At 38.9% G+C, this 16,302-nt stretch overlaps 1 protein-coding gene and 1 long non-coding RNA gene across 4 annotated transcripts in view; one reads left to right on the top strand and one right to left on the bottom strand.

Annotated features, from left to right (window-relative positions):
• The window catches only part of zdhhc20a (zDHHC palmitoyltransferase 20a), a 30,948-nt gene extending 30,500 nt beyond the window's left edge, over positions 1-448 (bottom strand). For 2 of the 3 annotated variants that reach the window (XM_005172672.6, XM_073914073.1), the window contains exon 1: positions 297-427. In XM_005172672.6, the coding sequence (XP_005172729.1) occupies positions 297-414 (118 nt within the window). In that variant the 5' untranslated portion in view covers positions 415-427. Of the gene's footprint in view, positions 1-296 lie in introns of all 3 variants that reach the window. The other variant, NM_001083549.1, reaches the window with a different exon arrangement.
• LOC141376431 (uncharacterized) overlaps positions 1-16,302 on the top strand; it is a 38,059-nt gene that overhangs the window by 6,051 nt on the left and 15,706 nt on the right. The window contains exons 2-3 of the long non-coding RNA XR_012386465.1: positions 3,775-3,881; positions 8,070-9,406. This is a non-coding gene — a long non-coding RNA (uncharacterized lncRNA). The remainder of the gene's footprint in view (positions 1-3,774; positions 3,882-8,069; positions 9,407-16,302) is intronic.

Raw genomic sequence — 16,302 nt, 5'->3', positions numbered from 1 at the left:
TTGTCAAATCTTCTCCATAAGTATAAAGCATCTCAAATCAGTTTAACAGCTGGGCTTAACGCTTAAATGAACACTACACAGTGCACACAAAACATACATTAATTAAAATGCCCACATGAAGAAAAAAAAAAATCACACACATATAAAAAAAACTAAATTAAGAAAGCGAGCAGAATTTCGATACACACAACACAGTATATGGTACCAGTCAGTTACTGTCACTTCCTACCCAAACCGCTGTAACAACAAACCAGCAACTTTTTATTTTCATCAAGTCGATAAAAGTCGCCACTTACAGATGCAGAGCTCCACCACGTACGCGTAGTAGGACCAGCAAACGACCAGGTTGATGAAAATCACAGGTATCCAGGATAAACCCCGCTGACAGCATCTTACCGCATGAGAGGGCGCCATCTTTAATCCGAGTGTCGGAAAGGGTGCCGGTGACGTCACGACACAAGGCTCTGGTCCGATCGACGCGCGCGCGCACAACAACAAAGAGCTTCTTCACACCAGCAGCACGTTAATTGTCCATTATCAGATAATTAAGCGATTTTGCGCCCTAAAGCGCTGTTTTAAAGCATTAACACGATAAATGTTTAGTTACCGTCCAGTTTGTAGTTTGTTTGCTTTGTTATATATGACAGAAGGAGACTTAAAGGAACAGTGTATCCAAAAAATGCTCTGCAATGCATCATTCACTCATTTTCCTTCGGCTTAGTCCCTTTAATCAGGGGTCTCCACTGCGAAATGAACCGCCAACTTATCCAGCATATGTTTTACACAGCGCCCCACAGATGCCGTTCCGGCTGCAACCCAGTACTGGGAAACAAGTTCTGTTTTATTAAATGATGCTATTAAAATTCTGTGCTTGCTTGGAAAAGGACATATTCAAATCAAGTGTACATTTACAGCATCTAAACCTTGAGTAAATAAAAAATGCAATCAAAACACAAGATTTTAAAGATGATTATACGGCATCCCACCCCACACTTCAGTACTTATATTTTATTGTCTATTTTATTTGCATTTGTTTATTATTAATGGATTAAATGTGTGATTATCATTCCCTTTCCTTCGGCTTAGTCCCATTATTCATCAGGGGTTGCCACAGTGGAATGAACCACCAACTTATACAGCAAATGTTTCACACAGCGGATGCCCTTCCAGCTGCAACCCAGTACTGGGAAACATCCATACACACTCAATTCACACTCATACACTACGGCCAATTTAGTTTCTCCATTCACCTATAGCGCATGTCTTTGGACTGTGGGGGGAAAACCACGCCAACACAGGGAGAACATGCAAACTCGGCTTGAACCAGCTACCTTCATGCTGTGAGGCGACCGTGCTAACCACTGAGCCACTGTGTTGCCAATTTGTGATTAATGTGTTATCATTTTAAATCCATGATATGGGTATTATTATTAGGTGCGATTTGTAATTGTATTTTAAAAGTGAATTTAAAATTCTGTTGTTAAATTAGAAAAAATGTTTTAAAAGACAATAATAAATGTTTTTCACATATGAAATATTAGATTAAATGAAAGATTTAAATGCAATGATTTTTAGTATAATATCATATATTTTATTATGTCATTTGTTATTCTGAAAATAATCTTGTTAAAGATTTAAATTATTTAAAAAACGTAATTTTATTAAATTATTTTAAGAATATTTAATATTTTATTTAACATTTTATTTAAAAAGAGCTTATGTCCGTCTAAATGTGTACACTACAATTTTTTAGTTTTCACAATTTTACTAGTTCAATTTTGGTGTTCTTGTATTCTTGTATGACCTATTACTTTAATTTTGATAAAAATAATTTCTGTGAATGTATAATCTTTTATACTATATACAGTATATGTTGAGCATGCTTTACAATAAAATATAATTTTATTGTTCCAGTACAGCCATGGCCATTCAAAACATATAGCAATAAATTAATGAAACATTTGTTTTTGGAGTCTGGTATTTTTATTAGAAAAACATGTATTTTATATTTATGTAATCAAATATTTTTCGCATTTAAAATGACATTATTTATACTTTATTATAAAATATTTTATCCTTTCATACTATTTTTACAAATTTATTTTGACCAAACATTTTTTTTAATTACTTTAACATTTGCTTAATTGTTGTTTCTCACTATAATACTTTATGAGATTGACTGTAAAAATTGAAAAAAAATTGTCATTACACAACTTTATGTACAAAAATTGTGTCATTATAAAATTAGATGTTTTTTATTAACTTCTCTCATCTCTTCAAGTTGTTGTGGAAATTTGTCAGCTAGTGCGTCTGCTACTCTGATCTGACTTGATCTTAATATACATCCTCGGCTTGGCAGTATTGAACTGTGTTGAATTTGTTTGTGAATGCTGGTCTGCAGCATATTGTTTAAAATGTCTCAAGTTTTTTTTTTTTTTTCAAGTAACATAGACGCTACACAATATAATGTTAATTTGCAAACAATGACGAATTAAATGCAACACTTTAAAATAATGCTCCATTAATTAATGTTACTTAATGCATTTACTAATATGAACAACAAATAAGGGTGACGCAGTGGCGCAGTGCTGTCGCCTTACAGCAAGAAGGTTGTTGATTCAAGCCTCGGCTTGCTTGTTCCCCCTGTGTTGGCCTGGGTTTCCTCCGGGTGCTCCGGTTTCCCCCACAGTCCAAAGACATGTGGTACAGGTAAATTGGGTAAGCTAAATTGTTCTTAGTGTATGAGTGTGTGTGGATGTTTCCCAGAGATGGGTTGCAGCTGGAAGGGCATCCGCTGCATAAACACGTGCTGGATAAGTTGATAGTTCATACCACTGTGGCGACTCCGGATTAATAAAGGTACTAAGCTGAAAGAAAATGAATAAATAAACGAACAAAATTAGTACTTTAATTACGGTATATATACATCTTTGTTAACTTTAGTTAATGTTATTTAAATGAAATAACTTTATGTTAGTCTCACAGTGCTAATGGTAACAAACACAACAATGGAATTTAATGATGCATTAATGTAGAACTATAATTAATAAAAATGCTGCAAGATTATTCATATTTAGTTTATGTTAGTAAATGCATTAACTAAAATACTATTGTTCTAAAGTGTCACCAATTAATTTTAACAGCGAATAAGAACGTTGTGAGGGATTTAAATTTACTACATGTTAAGTACAAATTAAATATATAAAGCAAATAGGTATAAAAGTCGATAGAAGATTGTAGTTGCAACTCGCAATGGCGTCAGCAGAGGGCAGCAGCGCACAGTTTAAGAGTCGCGGTCGCAAACGCAGAAGTGAAGTGGTGAGGTGAAAATACTCAAGCGTGGGCCGAAAAAAATCTATATTACAGCCTTGATGGATGGGTATCATACAGCGGTTTAATCTACTCAATTACTTAATCCCAATTGCCACCGTCGTCAAAACAATGCTGTTCATTTTTACATAAGTTGTTTCATTGTAGCCTAATTCAGTGTTTCCCACCCCTGATCCTGGAAGCACACCAAAAGGACATATTTTTGATGTCTCCCTTATCTGAATCATTCTTTTCAGGATTTGGAGTCTCTTCTAATGTTCTGATGATTTGATTCAGGTGTTTTTGAATAAGACGATGTTGAAAATGTGTACTGTTGGAGCGCCTTCAGGAACAGAGCTGGGAAACACTGGCCTAAAATACCCAAACTAACTTTCTAAATTTTTAGACATTGATAATTGTTTTTTTCTTTTTAAATCCTTATTTCACTTATTTGTTGATTGGCAGTCTGCAATCATTGTGGAAAGGTTGTTTTGCTACTAAGCCCAACCAACCGGACTCGAACCCTGTCATCGTGGACAACTGGACAAACTGATGAAGCCGTTCATACAGAGGTAAGCGGTCAGCTGGTAAGCAGGAAAAGAAAGGGCGTCATACTGCCCTTAGCATTCATTTTGAAGACGAAATGCAGCCATACTGGCTTCATAATTCACATTCTCCAGAAATGTATAGGGATACATTTTCAGAATGAGCCTATGTTGCAGCAGCACATGTCTTTGGACTGAGGGAGAAGCCAGAGCACCCGGAGGAAACCATCACAGGTAGAACGTCCAGTCAGGATTAGAATCAGCAACCTTCTTGCTGTGACGTGACAGTGCTTACCACAAAGCCACCGTGCCACCCATAACATTAAATGCCACAGAAAATATTTGTTATTTTGAAAATGATGATGAAAAATGTCAATTTTATTATTTTAAATGTTCAATTCTTTACCACAAATGCAGACTTTCAAAATCTTCCCCTTATATGAGGTTTTTGTTAACAAATGTAAAAGCTCTATCTATTGTAAGTTATTATGAACCTGTATTTTGGAGTCTTGTGAATGTCTTCCATTTAGTTTTTTCATTTTTATTTGAATTTAACTTAAGCGGCACGTTGGCTCAGTGGTTAGCACTGTCACCTGGTCGCTGGTTCCAGTCCCGGCTGGGCCATTTGGCATATCTGTGGGGAGTTTGCATGTTCTCCCCGTGTTGGCGTGAGTTTTCCCCGGGTGCTCCGGTTTCCCCCACAGTCCAAATACATGCGCTATTGGATAAACTAAATTGGCTGTTGTGTATTGTTGCGTTCATGTGTAAATGTGAGAACATATTAACAAGTGATGGGTTGCAGCTGGAAGGGCATCCGCTGTGTAAAACATTTGCTGGAATAGTTGGCGGTTCATTCCGCTGTGAAGACCTCTGATAAATAAGGGATTAAGCCGTAGGAAAATGAATGAGTAAATTAATTTATCTGTGGAACTTTTGTTTTTGATGTCTGTTTTTTGCATAATTATAATTTACTAATGCTAAATAATAATAATAATAATAATAATTAGCATTGTTGTCAGTGTGCTCTGGTGGTGGGCTAGTATGGTCAGTTTGCTTATTTGTGAGTTTTCCTAAATGAGTTTTCCACCCTTTGCTTTGTCATGCTTTAAAACGGCAGCATTGTTGGCAGACGGGTCCTCTGGTCTCCATCTCTGCTCTTCTCTTCAGGAGGTTTCAGAAGTGAGTTCATAAGAGGACCAACAACATCACAAGAAACAAAGAGCAAATTGTCTGCTCTTTGCACTTCTGTGTGATAAGGAGATCTTGTGCTGAGCCTGATTTAGAGCTCTCGCTGTCGATAACACACATACACATGCAGTCTCAAGTCTCTTTCTGCTCTGCCACACAGATGTGGATATAACGGGTCCCTATCGTAAGCCTGTTAGTTTATAGTGAGTTGATTTCTGTATAGATTCATATTTAGAGCTGTCTTGAGACTCTAAAGACTGATGTGATCGAGGGGTTTGTGAGTAAAGCTATACAAACCTGGTTGATATTATCTGTATATCACTTGTTTTTACTTATGAATTACCTGGCAAAATAAACTACGGCTATAGGAAAATTTATGATACCGCTTTTATGAATTCGCTAGATCAGATTTTGCATTTGCCATTAGCAGAGATACACATGCTTCCAGTATAATGTTCATTTGTAATTTAATCTGATAAACTTTTAGCCACATATCTTCAAAGAACATTAGGTAACACTTTAGGTCACAATTCATGGTATTAACAAACCATTAACTAACACTACTAGCTTAATAAACTAATAATTAGCTGTGTATTGGTTAGTACACTTTCAGAAATAAAGGTGCGCGAGCTGTCACTGGGTGGTACCTTTTCACAAAGTACAAATATGTACCTAAATGGTCAATATTAATATCTCAAGGGTACATATTAATACCTAAAAAGTACAAAAGTGTTCCTCTTAAAATCTTTAGATACAAATATACACTTTTGAGGTACTGATATTAACCCTTTAAGTACGAACGTGTACCTTTTGAAAAGTTTTAATTTTGAGAGTGTAGGGTCGAAGCTGGGTTTAGGCTTTGGGAAGGATTAGTGATGCGGAATAAGATCATACTTTATAACTTCTAATGAACAGTTCATATCTTAATAATAGACAGGTAATAATGAGTAGGCCTAGCTTGAATTGTGACCTAAAGTGTTATAAATATTATTATTTAGAGCTTTTTTTCTCAGCAAATGACTATGTCAGTATAAAGTATTTAACATTTCAGACCTAAAATGCTGTAGAAATGTTATATTTTTTTAAGTAATTTTTGCCAAAATATAAAAAAAATATGGAATATTTTATATTGACCTATTATTGTCTTATGCAAATAATTGCTTTAGGTGATTATTTTTCAAAAACATGCACATAATAATGCATATTTATTCAGAAAACGTACTGTAAAATACATTTCTGAAGAGTGCCAAGTACGTCCCAGGAGCTGAGTTTTTGTTTTCGCAAATTCACCAGAGGCCGCTGTGTGTGCTTTTTAAGATCTCAAATATCTCTCTCAAGTGCCATTTGCGCCTGCTCTTCTCGTGTAAATCCACCAGAGGCTGCTGTCGACTGACTGACTGACTGACTGATCTACTGCTTCCCTAAACCTAACCAATAGTGTTTTCAAAAGCACCGATTGACCCATCTGCCCACTTACCTAAACCCAATCAACAGTTTTGAAAAGCAAATTATTTCTACAACATTTTTAGATTTTACCACATTCTCACCTTGTTATTTACTTGTTTTTTTATTTGTTGGCTTCTGTTTTTGCCTTACCCGCTTTCTAAAATCCGTTCCTTTCATCTTGGTCAACTCCTCTCTGCATCTCAAGTCCGCCAATGTACATGGCGAGCTACTAATCAAACTGGTAACAGCGGGAAAGCCATCCAGAAATGTAAATTGGACTACGTTTTCAGAATGAGTCTATGTTGCATTACCGGCAAATACAGAGAACTGATAACATATTTTCCCCAGAGCTGTTTGCTTTATATTTGAAAACTAAACTCGCTCCTGGCTTCATTCATTCATAGCCAATATTGGCCATTGACCTCTGTCTGACTCTAAATCAAATCAACAACCCATTAAATAATCTACAATCCAGTCCCTGCCTTATTTCATTACATATATGGTTGAAATCAGAATTATTCGCCCCCCTTTGAATTTTTTTCATTTTTAAATATTCCCCAAATGATGTTTAACAGAGCAAGAAAATTTTCACAGTATGTCTGATTATATTTTTTCTTCTAAAGAAAGTCTTATTTGTTTTATTTCGGCTAGAATAAAAGCAGTTTTTAATTTTTTAAAAACCCATTTTAAGGTCAAAATTATTAGCCTTTAACCTTTTTTTTTCGATTGTCTAAAGAACAAACCATCATTATACAATGACTTGCCTAATTACCCTAATTAAGCCCTTAAATGTCACTTTAAGCTGTATGAAAGTGTCTTGAAAAATATCTTGTCAAATATTATTCACTGTCATCATGGCAAAGATAAAATAAATCAGTTATGAGATAAGTTATTAAAATCATTATGTTTAGAAATGTGTTGAAAAAAATCTCTCCATTAAACAAAAACTGGGGGAAAAAATAAACAGGGGTCTAAAAAAATGGGGGGGGGGGGCAAATAATTCTGACTTTAACTGTATATTATAATCTGTTGCACTTAAATGCAATATTAGAGGTAATACTTTACAAATAATGCAAGTTATGCAATAATATTAGTAATGAGTAAAGTAACGCATTACTTAAAAGAATTAAGTAATCATATTTGAGTTACTTTTCTAAAATGTAATGCGAGTAACTTTTGGTTGAATTCATTAGCTTTTAAAAAAGAATTTGCTGAAATAAAATGAACATACTCATGTTGAATCACGCACTCAATGACAGAATTTGAACAGACAGACACCAAGATGACTCTGCTTACATTTCTGTGGTAGAAGTATGCTCATTATATTGAATGCATCAAAAAAGGAAAAGGTAATTATAGTCTCAATGGACAGTGATTTTACTTCAATAATAATAACACAAAGTACAAAAGTAGCAAACACAATGCTTTAAACTCTCATTAATCTGTATATACGGCATCTACAGTATAGCTCTGGGGTCAGGAAGTTCTTAGAAGATAACATTATCCTAAATTATTATTTTTCATGTGTGTGTGTGTGTGTGTGTGTGTGTGTGTGTGTGTGTGTGTGTGTGTGTGTTTAAGATAAATGAGGGTTATACAGTGCCTCTATTTAAAGAAAAGAAGAAAAAAGAACCTGCAAGTTCTGAAAGAGATCAACCATCAGCCAGGTAAGAAAAAGTAAGGCAAAAGTAAAAAAAAAAAAAAAAGTAATGCAATATTTTTGCAATAAAAAGTAACTAAGCCACGCAACTAGTTACTTTTTTGGGGAGTAACTCAATATTGTAATGCAATACTTTCTAAAGTAACTTTTCCATACACATCATGAAAATGTGATACATAAGGCACTAAGCAGAAGGAAATGAATAAATGATGAAAATGATAAAAATATCTTTATGGATTTTAGCAGCTCTTCTAATAAGACCAGGAAAAAACTGGTTCTGAAGCAAATTGACAACTGTTTTAAGAGGAGTATTCAATGAAGTAACACGTGTGGGTGGTTGATCCCTTCCATTATTAGTTCTCGCCTATCGCTCTTTTTCTTTCATAACTATGTGTGTGTTTGTGTCTCGGCACAGAGTAATGTGTTGTTCTGTCTGGCGAGTCGCCCCTGTTTAGCGAGCCCCAGTCAAAGCAGCACTTAAGGGATGAATGAATTCATTGTTTTGTTGCGATGGGGTGAAGGAAGAAGGATAAAGGCCTGTTTTAAAAGAGAGAATACAGAGAAAATATTGACAGAAAAGGAGATGCATGCATTGATGGGTGTAGATGGTGTCAGGCACCTACTTCTTTTAAGGGGAGACCAGCGTCAATCCTGGCTCACTTGGTGACCTGGACTAAAAAGTACAGTTTTTTTTTTCTCCAAGACTTTTGAGGCATGAGCTTCTGTATCATCATTCTGTATCACAGAGCTGATCCTTCATATACACATACCACAGAACCCTCACTGCTCAATCCAGGCTCATTCTGAAAACGTACCTCTATATACAATTCTGAACAGTGACAAATACATCCCAGGAGTTTTGCAGTTTTTGTATTCACGAATCCACCAGAGGCCGTTGTGTATACGCTTTTTCAGATCTCAAATTTCTCGTGAGTGCCATTTGCGCCTGCTCTTCTCGCATAAAACCCCCAGAGGCCGCTGTCGACTGACTGTCACCTGACTGACTGACTGACCCACCCAGCCACTTCCCTAAACCCAACCAATAGTTTTGAAAAGCAATCCAAAAAATAAAAAAAGAAGAGCCCTCGCCTAATTTTTACCACATTTACAAACTTTACCACATTCTCACCCTGTTATTTACTTGTTTATTTAATTTTTTGGCTTCTGTTTTTGTCTTTCTGGAATCATTCTTCGCTGGACTCGAGCACCATCGCCATGGTCAACACCTCTTTACATCCCAAGTCCGCCAACGTACATGGTGAGCTAACTGGACAAATGGGTAACAGTGGAAAAGCCATCCATATGCATAAAATGGTTATAAAATGTGATATACAAGGGCTGTTCAAGAGAAATATGCTTTAGTTTTAGCTTAAAAGTGAAAATAGAGACACTGTTGCCAGAGCAGCTTCTGTTAACATGATTTAAAGAGGAGTGAAAGTGGGCAACTCTGCTTCAACTCTGTTTAATTACAATGAAACTGCTCTGAATGAACAGAGTTAGGAGTTTTTGGCCTAAATTTAACGCAAGCAACTAAACTTATGGGGTAATTCCTTATTTTCACATGAAAGTATTGCACTGGGGTGCGTTTCCAAAAACCATAGTTAACCAACTAAGGTCACATGTTCCGTTGTTACAAACATAGTTGACTTGGCATTTCCCAATCTATAGTTCCAACAAACATTCGCAAACTGCGTTGCAAACTTGTATGTTTGCAATTACACCTTTGGAGCTGTAGTTAGAAACATAGTTCCTGGCTGTGTTCTATTCAGTTTTTCCCCCTATCCCCTGCTCATTTAGAACATTATAACATTTAAACATGGAACAATTTTTTTAAAAGCATTAAAGTCATCTCTCTTGCGTGTAATTTGCTTCTAGTTCAGTTTTAGCGATCTTCATGTTTACAATTGTGCTCCCTTCGCAGTGCACTTTGAAAACATTGATGTCATTTTGAACACAGCCATGACGAAAGCTATAGGTGACCTATTATTTAAAAACGCAATTTATTTTACATCTCCAAAGCTTGTGAAAACAATAAACATAGCATACGTTAATGCTTTTAATTTATAGTAGGTTATTTATTAAGTATCTGTACTGTATAAGACATGGGCCCGTGGGTTAGAACATTTCTGCAGTGGTTTAAATGTGTCAAATTATAAAAGTAGACTTTTCTAAAATAAAAAATAAACAACATCCTACTTAATAATAATAATAATATTAATAATAATAATAATAATAATAATAATCATCATCATCATCATCTTCATCAATATTATTATTAAAGTATGATTTTTTTCATTTCCTAATAAATAATACATTTCATGTCTTAATAAATAGCCTCATTATTTATTTATTTCTATGATTTATATATGAGATTGGAATAGGTGTTAGCTTTTGTAAGTAATTTTAGGTTTTAGAATAGAATATTCATGTTCTCAATCATATTTGTAAAGGAAACACAGACCCTATATATGCCATTTACATATAATTCAATTAATATGGTAAGCCAGTGCATGTTTTTACCAAAACTAATATTGGATTTTTTTTATGTGTGTGTGCGTAAAACAATATAATTTGTACAAACAAATTATGGGGTTCCTCTATAAAGAAGTTGTTACTCCACCCTGTTTGGAGCACCATTATGGGCACTTTACAGTCAAACTAACGTGGTTCGAATGATGGATCTGCGACAGAAGCTTCGGGTTTTGGGGAACACTCGTCACTTATGTTCTTTTCCTAAATGATGCATCGTACTATGATAGTTCAGTCGGGAGTTACATTGTTGTTTGGGAAATGCACCCCTGAATAGCAAACTAGAGAGTGATGCTGAGTTCAGACCACATGAGTTTTAAAGTAGTCGCGTCACAGATGTTTTCACACTGCATGAGTATCTGGGGTTGCAGTCTGTCAGTGCTGTGTTTTTACTGTAGGATGGATCGGCGTCAACAGGTTTCACACTGCATGACTTTACAATAGAAAGAATCGCTGACAACTTTGTTTCAGTCCGCAAACTACATCTCACAACCAAACACATGTGAGAAGTTAAACGGAAACATCGTGAGGTCACATATCATATCTTTTTTTATTAACTACATAATGAGAAAGAAGCCTTTAGTGGGGTTGAAAATTCACTTATTTTGCTGGGTTTTGAAGGGAATTAGCAATTTCTCTCCAAGTTTTTTCTTTTTCAACCCAGTTGTGATATTACTAAGATGACACATCTAACAGACACGAGTGAACACAAATTTCCATTAGTTTTTCCTCCATTTCTTGTGTCCAAATAGACCGAAAAGAACCCCTTTTAACTTCTGCGCCAACCTACCGTTGGCATGTAGGTACTCATACTAGTGGATGCTGCTCTCTGATTGGCTGTAGGTAACTGCTGATGTTATTTTCAATCAGAACACATTTCACACGGCAGGATTTGTGAAATGCCAACAACTCCAGATATTTAGCATGCCGAATATCTCATGGGCGTCAGCGACTCATCTGCGATTCTCTCAGATCGCGTCTTTGATGTGTGACTGTTACTCACGTGAACAAGCATCGAATTGCCTGTGAGTTCAGGAATTTGTATGCGATTTTTCAATCTGTCGGTGAGTCAAAATTGGTGCTAAAATCAAGCAGCCTGAACCCAGCATAAGCAAGAATAGTCCAAAAGTAGAGTGGATGTGCATTAGAAGCGAGATGGGTGTGGTGTGTAATCTCTCAAGTAAATGAAAACAGAGAAAGAGTGTTACTGTGGGAGATCATGAAACAGCAAAGGCACTGATGCAGAGATGAAGATGTGTGTGCGATTAGTTTCATGATGATAGGAGCACTCCTAATGTCTGAAAATGACTGAAATCCTCAAGTCAACAAATCCCCAGAGGAATGCATGTGACAATGGAGCAAAAGGAGGGGCGATAAACACATAATGTAAAGCATGTACTAATGTCCTTTGGGAATCGTGTGTGTGTGTGTGTGTGTGTGGGAGAGAGAGATTGTGGGTGGTTGAGTGGGAGGGGCAGAAGGAGAGAAGGAAGGTTGTTGGAGAAAGACAACAAGGGATTGAGAAAGTGGGATAAATAATGGGGAACTGTTTAAGCTTTGACAGCAGTCACAGATTGATTCATTAGAAAATTTCAACACCCTTTCAATATGTCCTCCCTCTGATGTAGGTAAATTCAATACACAGGCGTGGAGTGGTAACATATTTCGATCAGATTGATATTTTGAGCAGCTTGTTTTGTAAATCTATCACAGCAGGGATGCAGTGCACAAAGCCAGTTGCTCCCAATGTTGTGCTTTGTCCCATATGCAGCACTGATGCTGATAGAAAGAGAACAGTCACAAATAGGAAGGGTAAATCTGGATGACTAACCGGGATGGGAGAGATGGGAACACTTATTTGGATGAAAAGAGGGAGTGGACTAGGAGAAAGCGAAAGAGAGAAAGAAGGAAAGAGGGTAGGATGATGACAGCCCCTGGCTCCGCTCCATTGCTGACGAAAGCTGCTAAGACCCTCAGTTGCCATGGCGACCGGCTGGAGCAGCCAGAGGAGAGGAGCAGAGAGAGAGGGAGAGGGAGGGCGGAGGCTTGGGAGGGAGGAACAGAAGCAGAGAGAGAAAGAGGGAGCGCTTAAAAAAAAGAGCAATAGACAGAGGGAGGGAACGAGAGTGGAAACGGAGATAGATGCACATTTCTAGCACAGAAAAATAAAAGGGAAGAGGTAATTTATTTATTTATTCTGATTAGAGTCGTGTTTCATTCATCTGAGCGCGCGGTTTTAGATAGAGAAGGTGTAAGAGTAGACAGAGACGTCGAGACCAAGGTGAAGATACGCTGCAGTGGAGCTGGAATATGGATGCACAGTCGGAGAGCTGTGAACCACCGCCATGTGACCCTCAGCCTCCAGGTAAAATCAGAAAAGCCTTAAAACTGTTCGGCAAGAGGAAGCCTGGAAGCAGTGTCGCTAGCATCTTCTCCATGCGAGGGAAAGGAGATGGAGGCCCTAAATCACCACCGTCAAGGAGCAAAACCCAGGATGGATTAAATGAGCCGACGGCCCCTGAAGCAGTGGCAGAGCAGGTGGATCTTGACCAGGAGGACGAGAGTCAACAGGAGGATGCTCCAATGGAGGAGTTCATCAGCGGGGACATGAATTCACAAACAACCCCCACGAGGCAGTCCATCTCCTCCCTTACCTCTGCTAAATCTCTGAGTTTCCTTAATATGCTACGCAAAGGTCGGAGGGGAATGACAGGAGAACGGCAGGCTCAGACTGAGTCTCAAAGGCCCGGGCGGCAACGGAAGGGTCTGAAGGGATTATTTGGAACCGTACGCTGGCGTGGAAAGGAGAAAGAGGATGAAGAGGAGGTTCAACCAGGACCTCCCCTTCTTGCTTCCCGTTCCAACAGTGTTGAGATTATAAAAGAGAGTCTCACATTGACACCAGGGCCTCCGCCTCGCTCTGTAGAGGAGACAGAGGAGAAACATCAGCTCTCTACACCACAAGAGGGCCCAACATCATCTGAGGACTCTGCAAAGGTGAGCGGGACAACCAAAGCCCCAACAAATGAACGCTTGAGCACACTGCTTGGAGATATCTCATCAATTTTGAGCTTCGATTCACTGACACCATGTGGAGATATTGTAGCAGATGTTGAGGCAGAATGGGCCAAAGCTAGCAATCGAATGGAGGGAGCACCTAGCACACTAAAAGTGGATAGTTCTGAGAAGACGTCATCTTCTGCAACTTCTACCAGATCAAAACCTAGCCCTTCTCCAACATCTACTCTCAGCCCAACAATCTCCTCCAAACCTTCTCCTACATCAGCAGCCAAACCCACCCCTTCACCTTCAACAACCAAACCTATCCCTAGCCCTTTGACAAAACCTGCAGGTACCTCAGCCTCCTCTTCGGTGACCCAGATGTCACCGTCTATGCCTACTGGCCCTATTCTCTCAACCCCAACATCCAGCCCTCTCTCCAAACCCACACCTGTGCCATCAACTATGCCCATAACCAAACCTACCCCAACCCTTCAAGCTACAACAACTCCTCAGATTATTAAACCTACCCCAACCCCTGCATCTGCCTCCATTTCACAGCCTATACCAAGCCCTAAATCCAAACCTATAACTTCCCCAGCTCAACCAGCCCCATCTCCTAAATCTAGCCCTGAAATTAAACCTTACACAATATCTAGTGACATAACTGCCCCCAAAACTGAACCTACACCCATTTCTACATCCATCTTCATACCTACATCTGAAACCTCCCCACCACCAATCATTCCTACCCCTGAAACTGCTGCTGTTACCAAAACTGAACCTACCCAGACCCCTGCGGCTAAACCTACCCAAGCCCCAACCCCTGCATCAAAATCAACTCCAAGCATTACCCATGAATCCAAACAAGCTACCTCTGCAACCAAATACACCCCTTTTCCACCACCATTTGGAAAACCAGCACCAGCCCCAGCACCAACACCAAGACCAAAATATGTGACGACATTTGGATTATCGACAAGCCGTAACACTGCTCCTATAGCCAAGGCTGAGACAAAACAACCAACAGTGCAGACTCCAAAATCTTGCACCCAAACTAGCACAACATCTGTAAGGAAAGTCTCCATTTCTGAATCAACGGTTCCTGTTGCTAAACCTCCATCCACTCTTGCCTCATCACAATCTGTAACCATGTCTGCACTTAGTACCATGAAATCACCCACAGGTGCCTCCGCACCACACATTCCTGTCTTGAAGTCGCCTTCGGGTACTACCCCATCCTTCATTTCTTCGAAAAGAGAAGATGACGGCAGCATGGATTTGAGGGAGGCAGTGAAAAGGGGTCCTGCAGTGAAGCCCACAACTCTGAGTAAGATCCCTGTTAGCGGTGGAGGCAGACCTAAAGTGCATCATCGAGATTCCCAGCCCAATGGAGATGAGGACCACTCGAATCTACCAACACCAGTGCATGAAGAGGACAGCCCATTTACTCTCTCACGTGAAAGCAGCAGCAAAGAGGCCCTCAGCGATGTCTCCACAGAATCAGGGGCTGTCACTCCAACTCTCTCCCACAGCCAAGAGGATATTATGGATGGCAAACTTGGTCCAGCACGTTCTGGTGCCACAAGCTCATCCCGGGAGTCTAAGATCCCAGTCAAACACGGATCTACTGCAACCTACCATTCTGTGCAGGGGAGGGGAGAAGCACGTTCCAAGATACCTGTCTCCAAAATGCCCGTTCGTAAGACCAGCAATAAGCCTGCACCAGCAGCTACAGCTGCCATCCCCCGAAAATAACTGATAGTCAAATTCTATGACAAAACCTTGACACATTCCACTGGCGGCTTTCTTCAAGATCTACTTTTTAATATCCAATCAGGCATCACTGTGCCTGGTTTGAGCCTTTTTGCAGGAACAACTGGATTGTTTTTATTATTTAAACCAACTTACACACTGGGTGTCAATCACACCAGTGTTTTTTTTCTGTCTTCATATCACTCTTGAACAATCTGACGCTGTGGATTCAATTCTGTGTGCCCAGGCGCACACACACACACACACACAAAGACCCTGTCTAAATGATCCCCATGGCAACCAAACATGGAAATTAAATGGCAGGCACTAAAGCACAAGAGCCCTCACCTGGAATCCTGAGCCATGTAGACCTTCTCTGAAGATACAAGAAATGTATCCGTCCATTATCTCCGGCACTGTAGTGCTTTATAATGGTCTTTTGTGGTAATTAAAAGCCTCAGAGAAGAAGCAAGCAATCCATCATCGAGTCTTCTGGTTTTCACCCAGGTCTAAAAACACCACAGGGGCCAAGTATCATCACAAGGTGCTTTTTTCTTATCTTCCCAGCCTGCCACACAGAAAAAAAAAAGGTTTTGTTACAGAGCAATGGAGGAATCTTTGTAGCCTTGGCCTTCTTTTTGTAGATTCTTTTTTTTGTCCGTTTTCCAACGTTTTTTTCCTTTTCAAGTGAACTTTGTGGATCAATGTTAGTCTTCTTGGAGCTCCCACGTGTTGTATGCAAACAAACAGAATATCTTACCTGTACAGTTCATGCCAAGACAGGATATTCACAGTCTCTTCTGAATGTATGTAGCAGAACGCATGCCCTACTTTTTCAACCAGACAAGCCATCTCACTCCTCTCCCGATG

This window comes from Danio rerio, chromosome 10, assembly GCF_049306965.1.
Source record: "Danio rerio strain Tuebingen ecotype United States chromosome 10, GRCz12tu, whole genome shotgun sequence".
NCBI classification, from domain to species: domain Eukaryota; kingdom Metazoa; phylum Chordata; class Actinopteri; order Cypriniformes; family Danionidae; genus Danio; species Danio rerio.
This window is presented reverse-complemented; position numbering and strand designations above follow the sequence as displayed.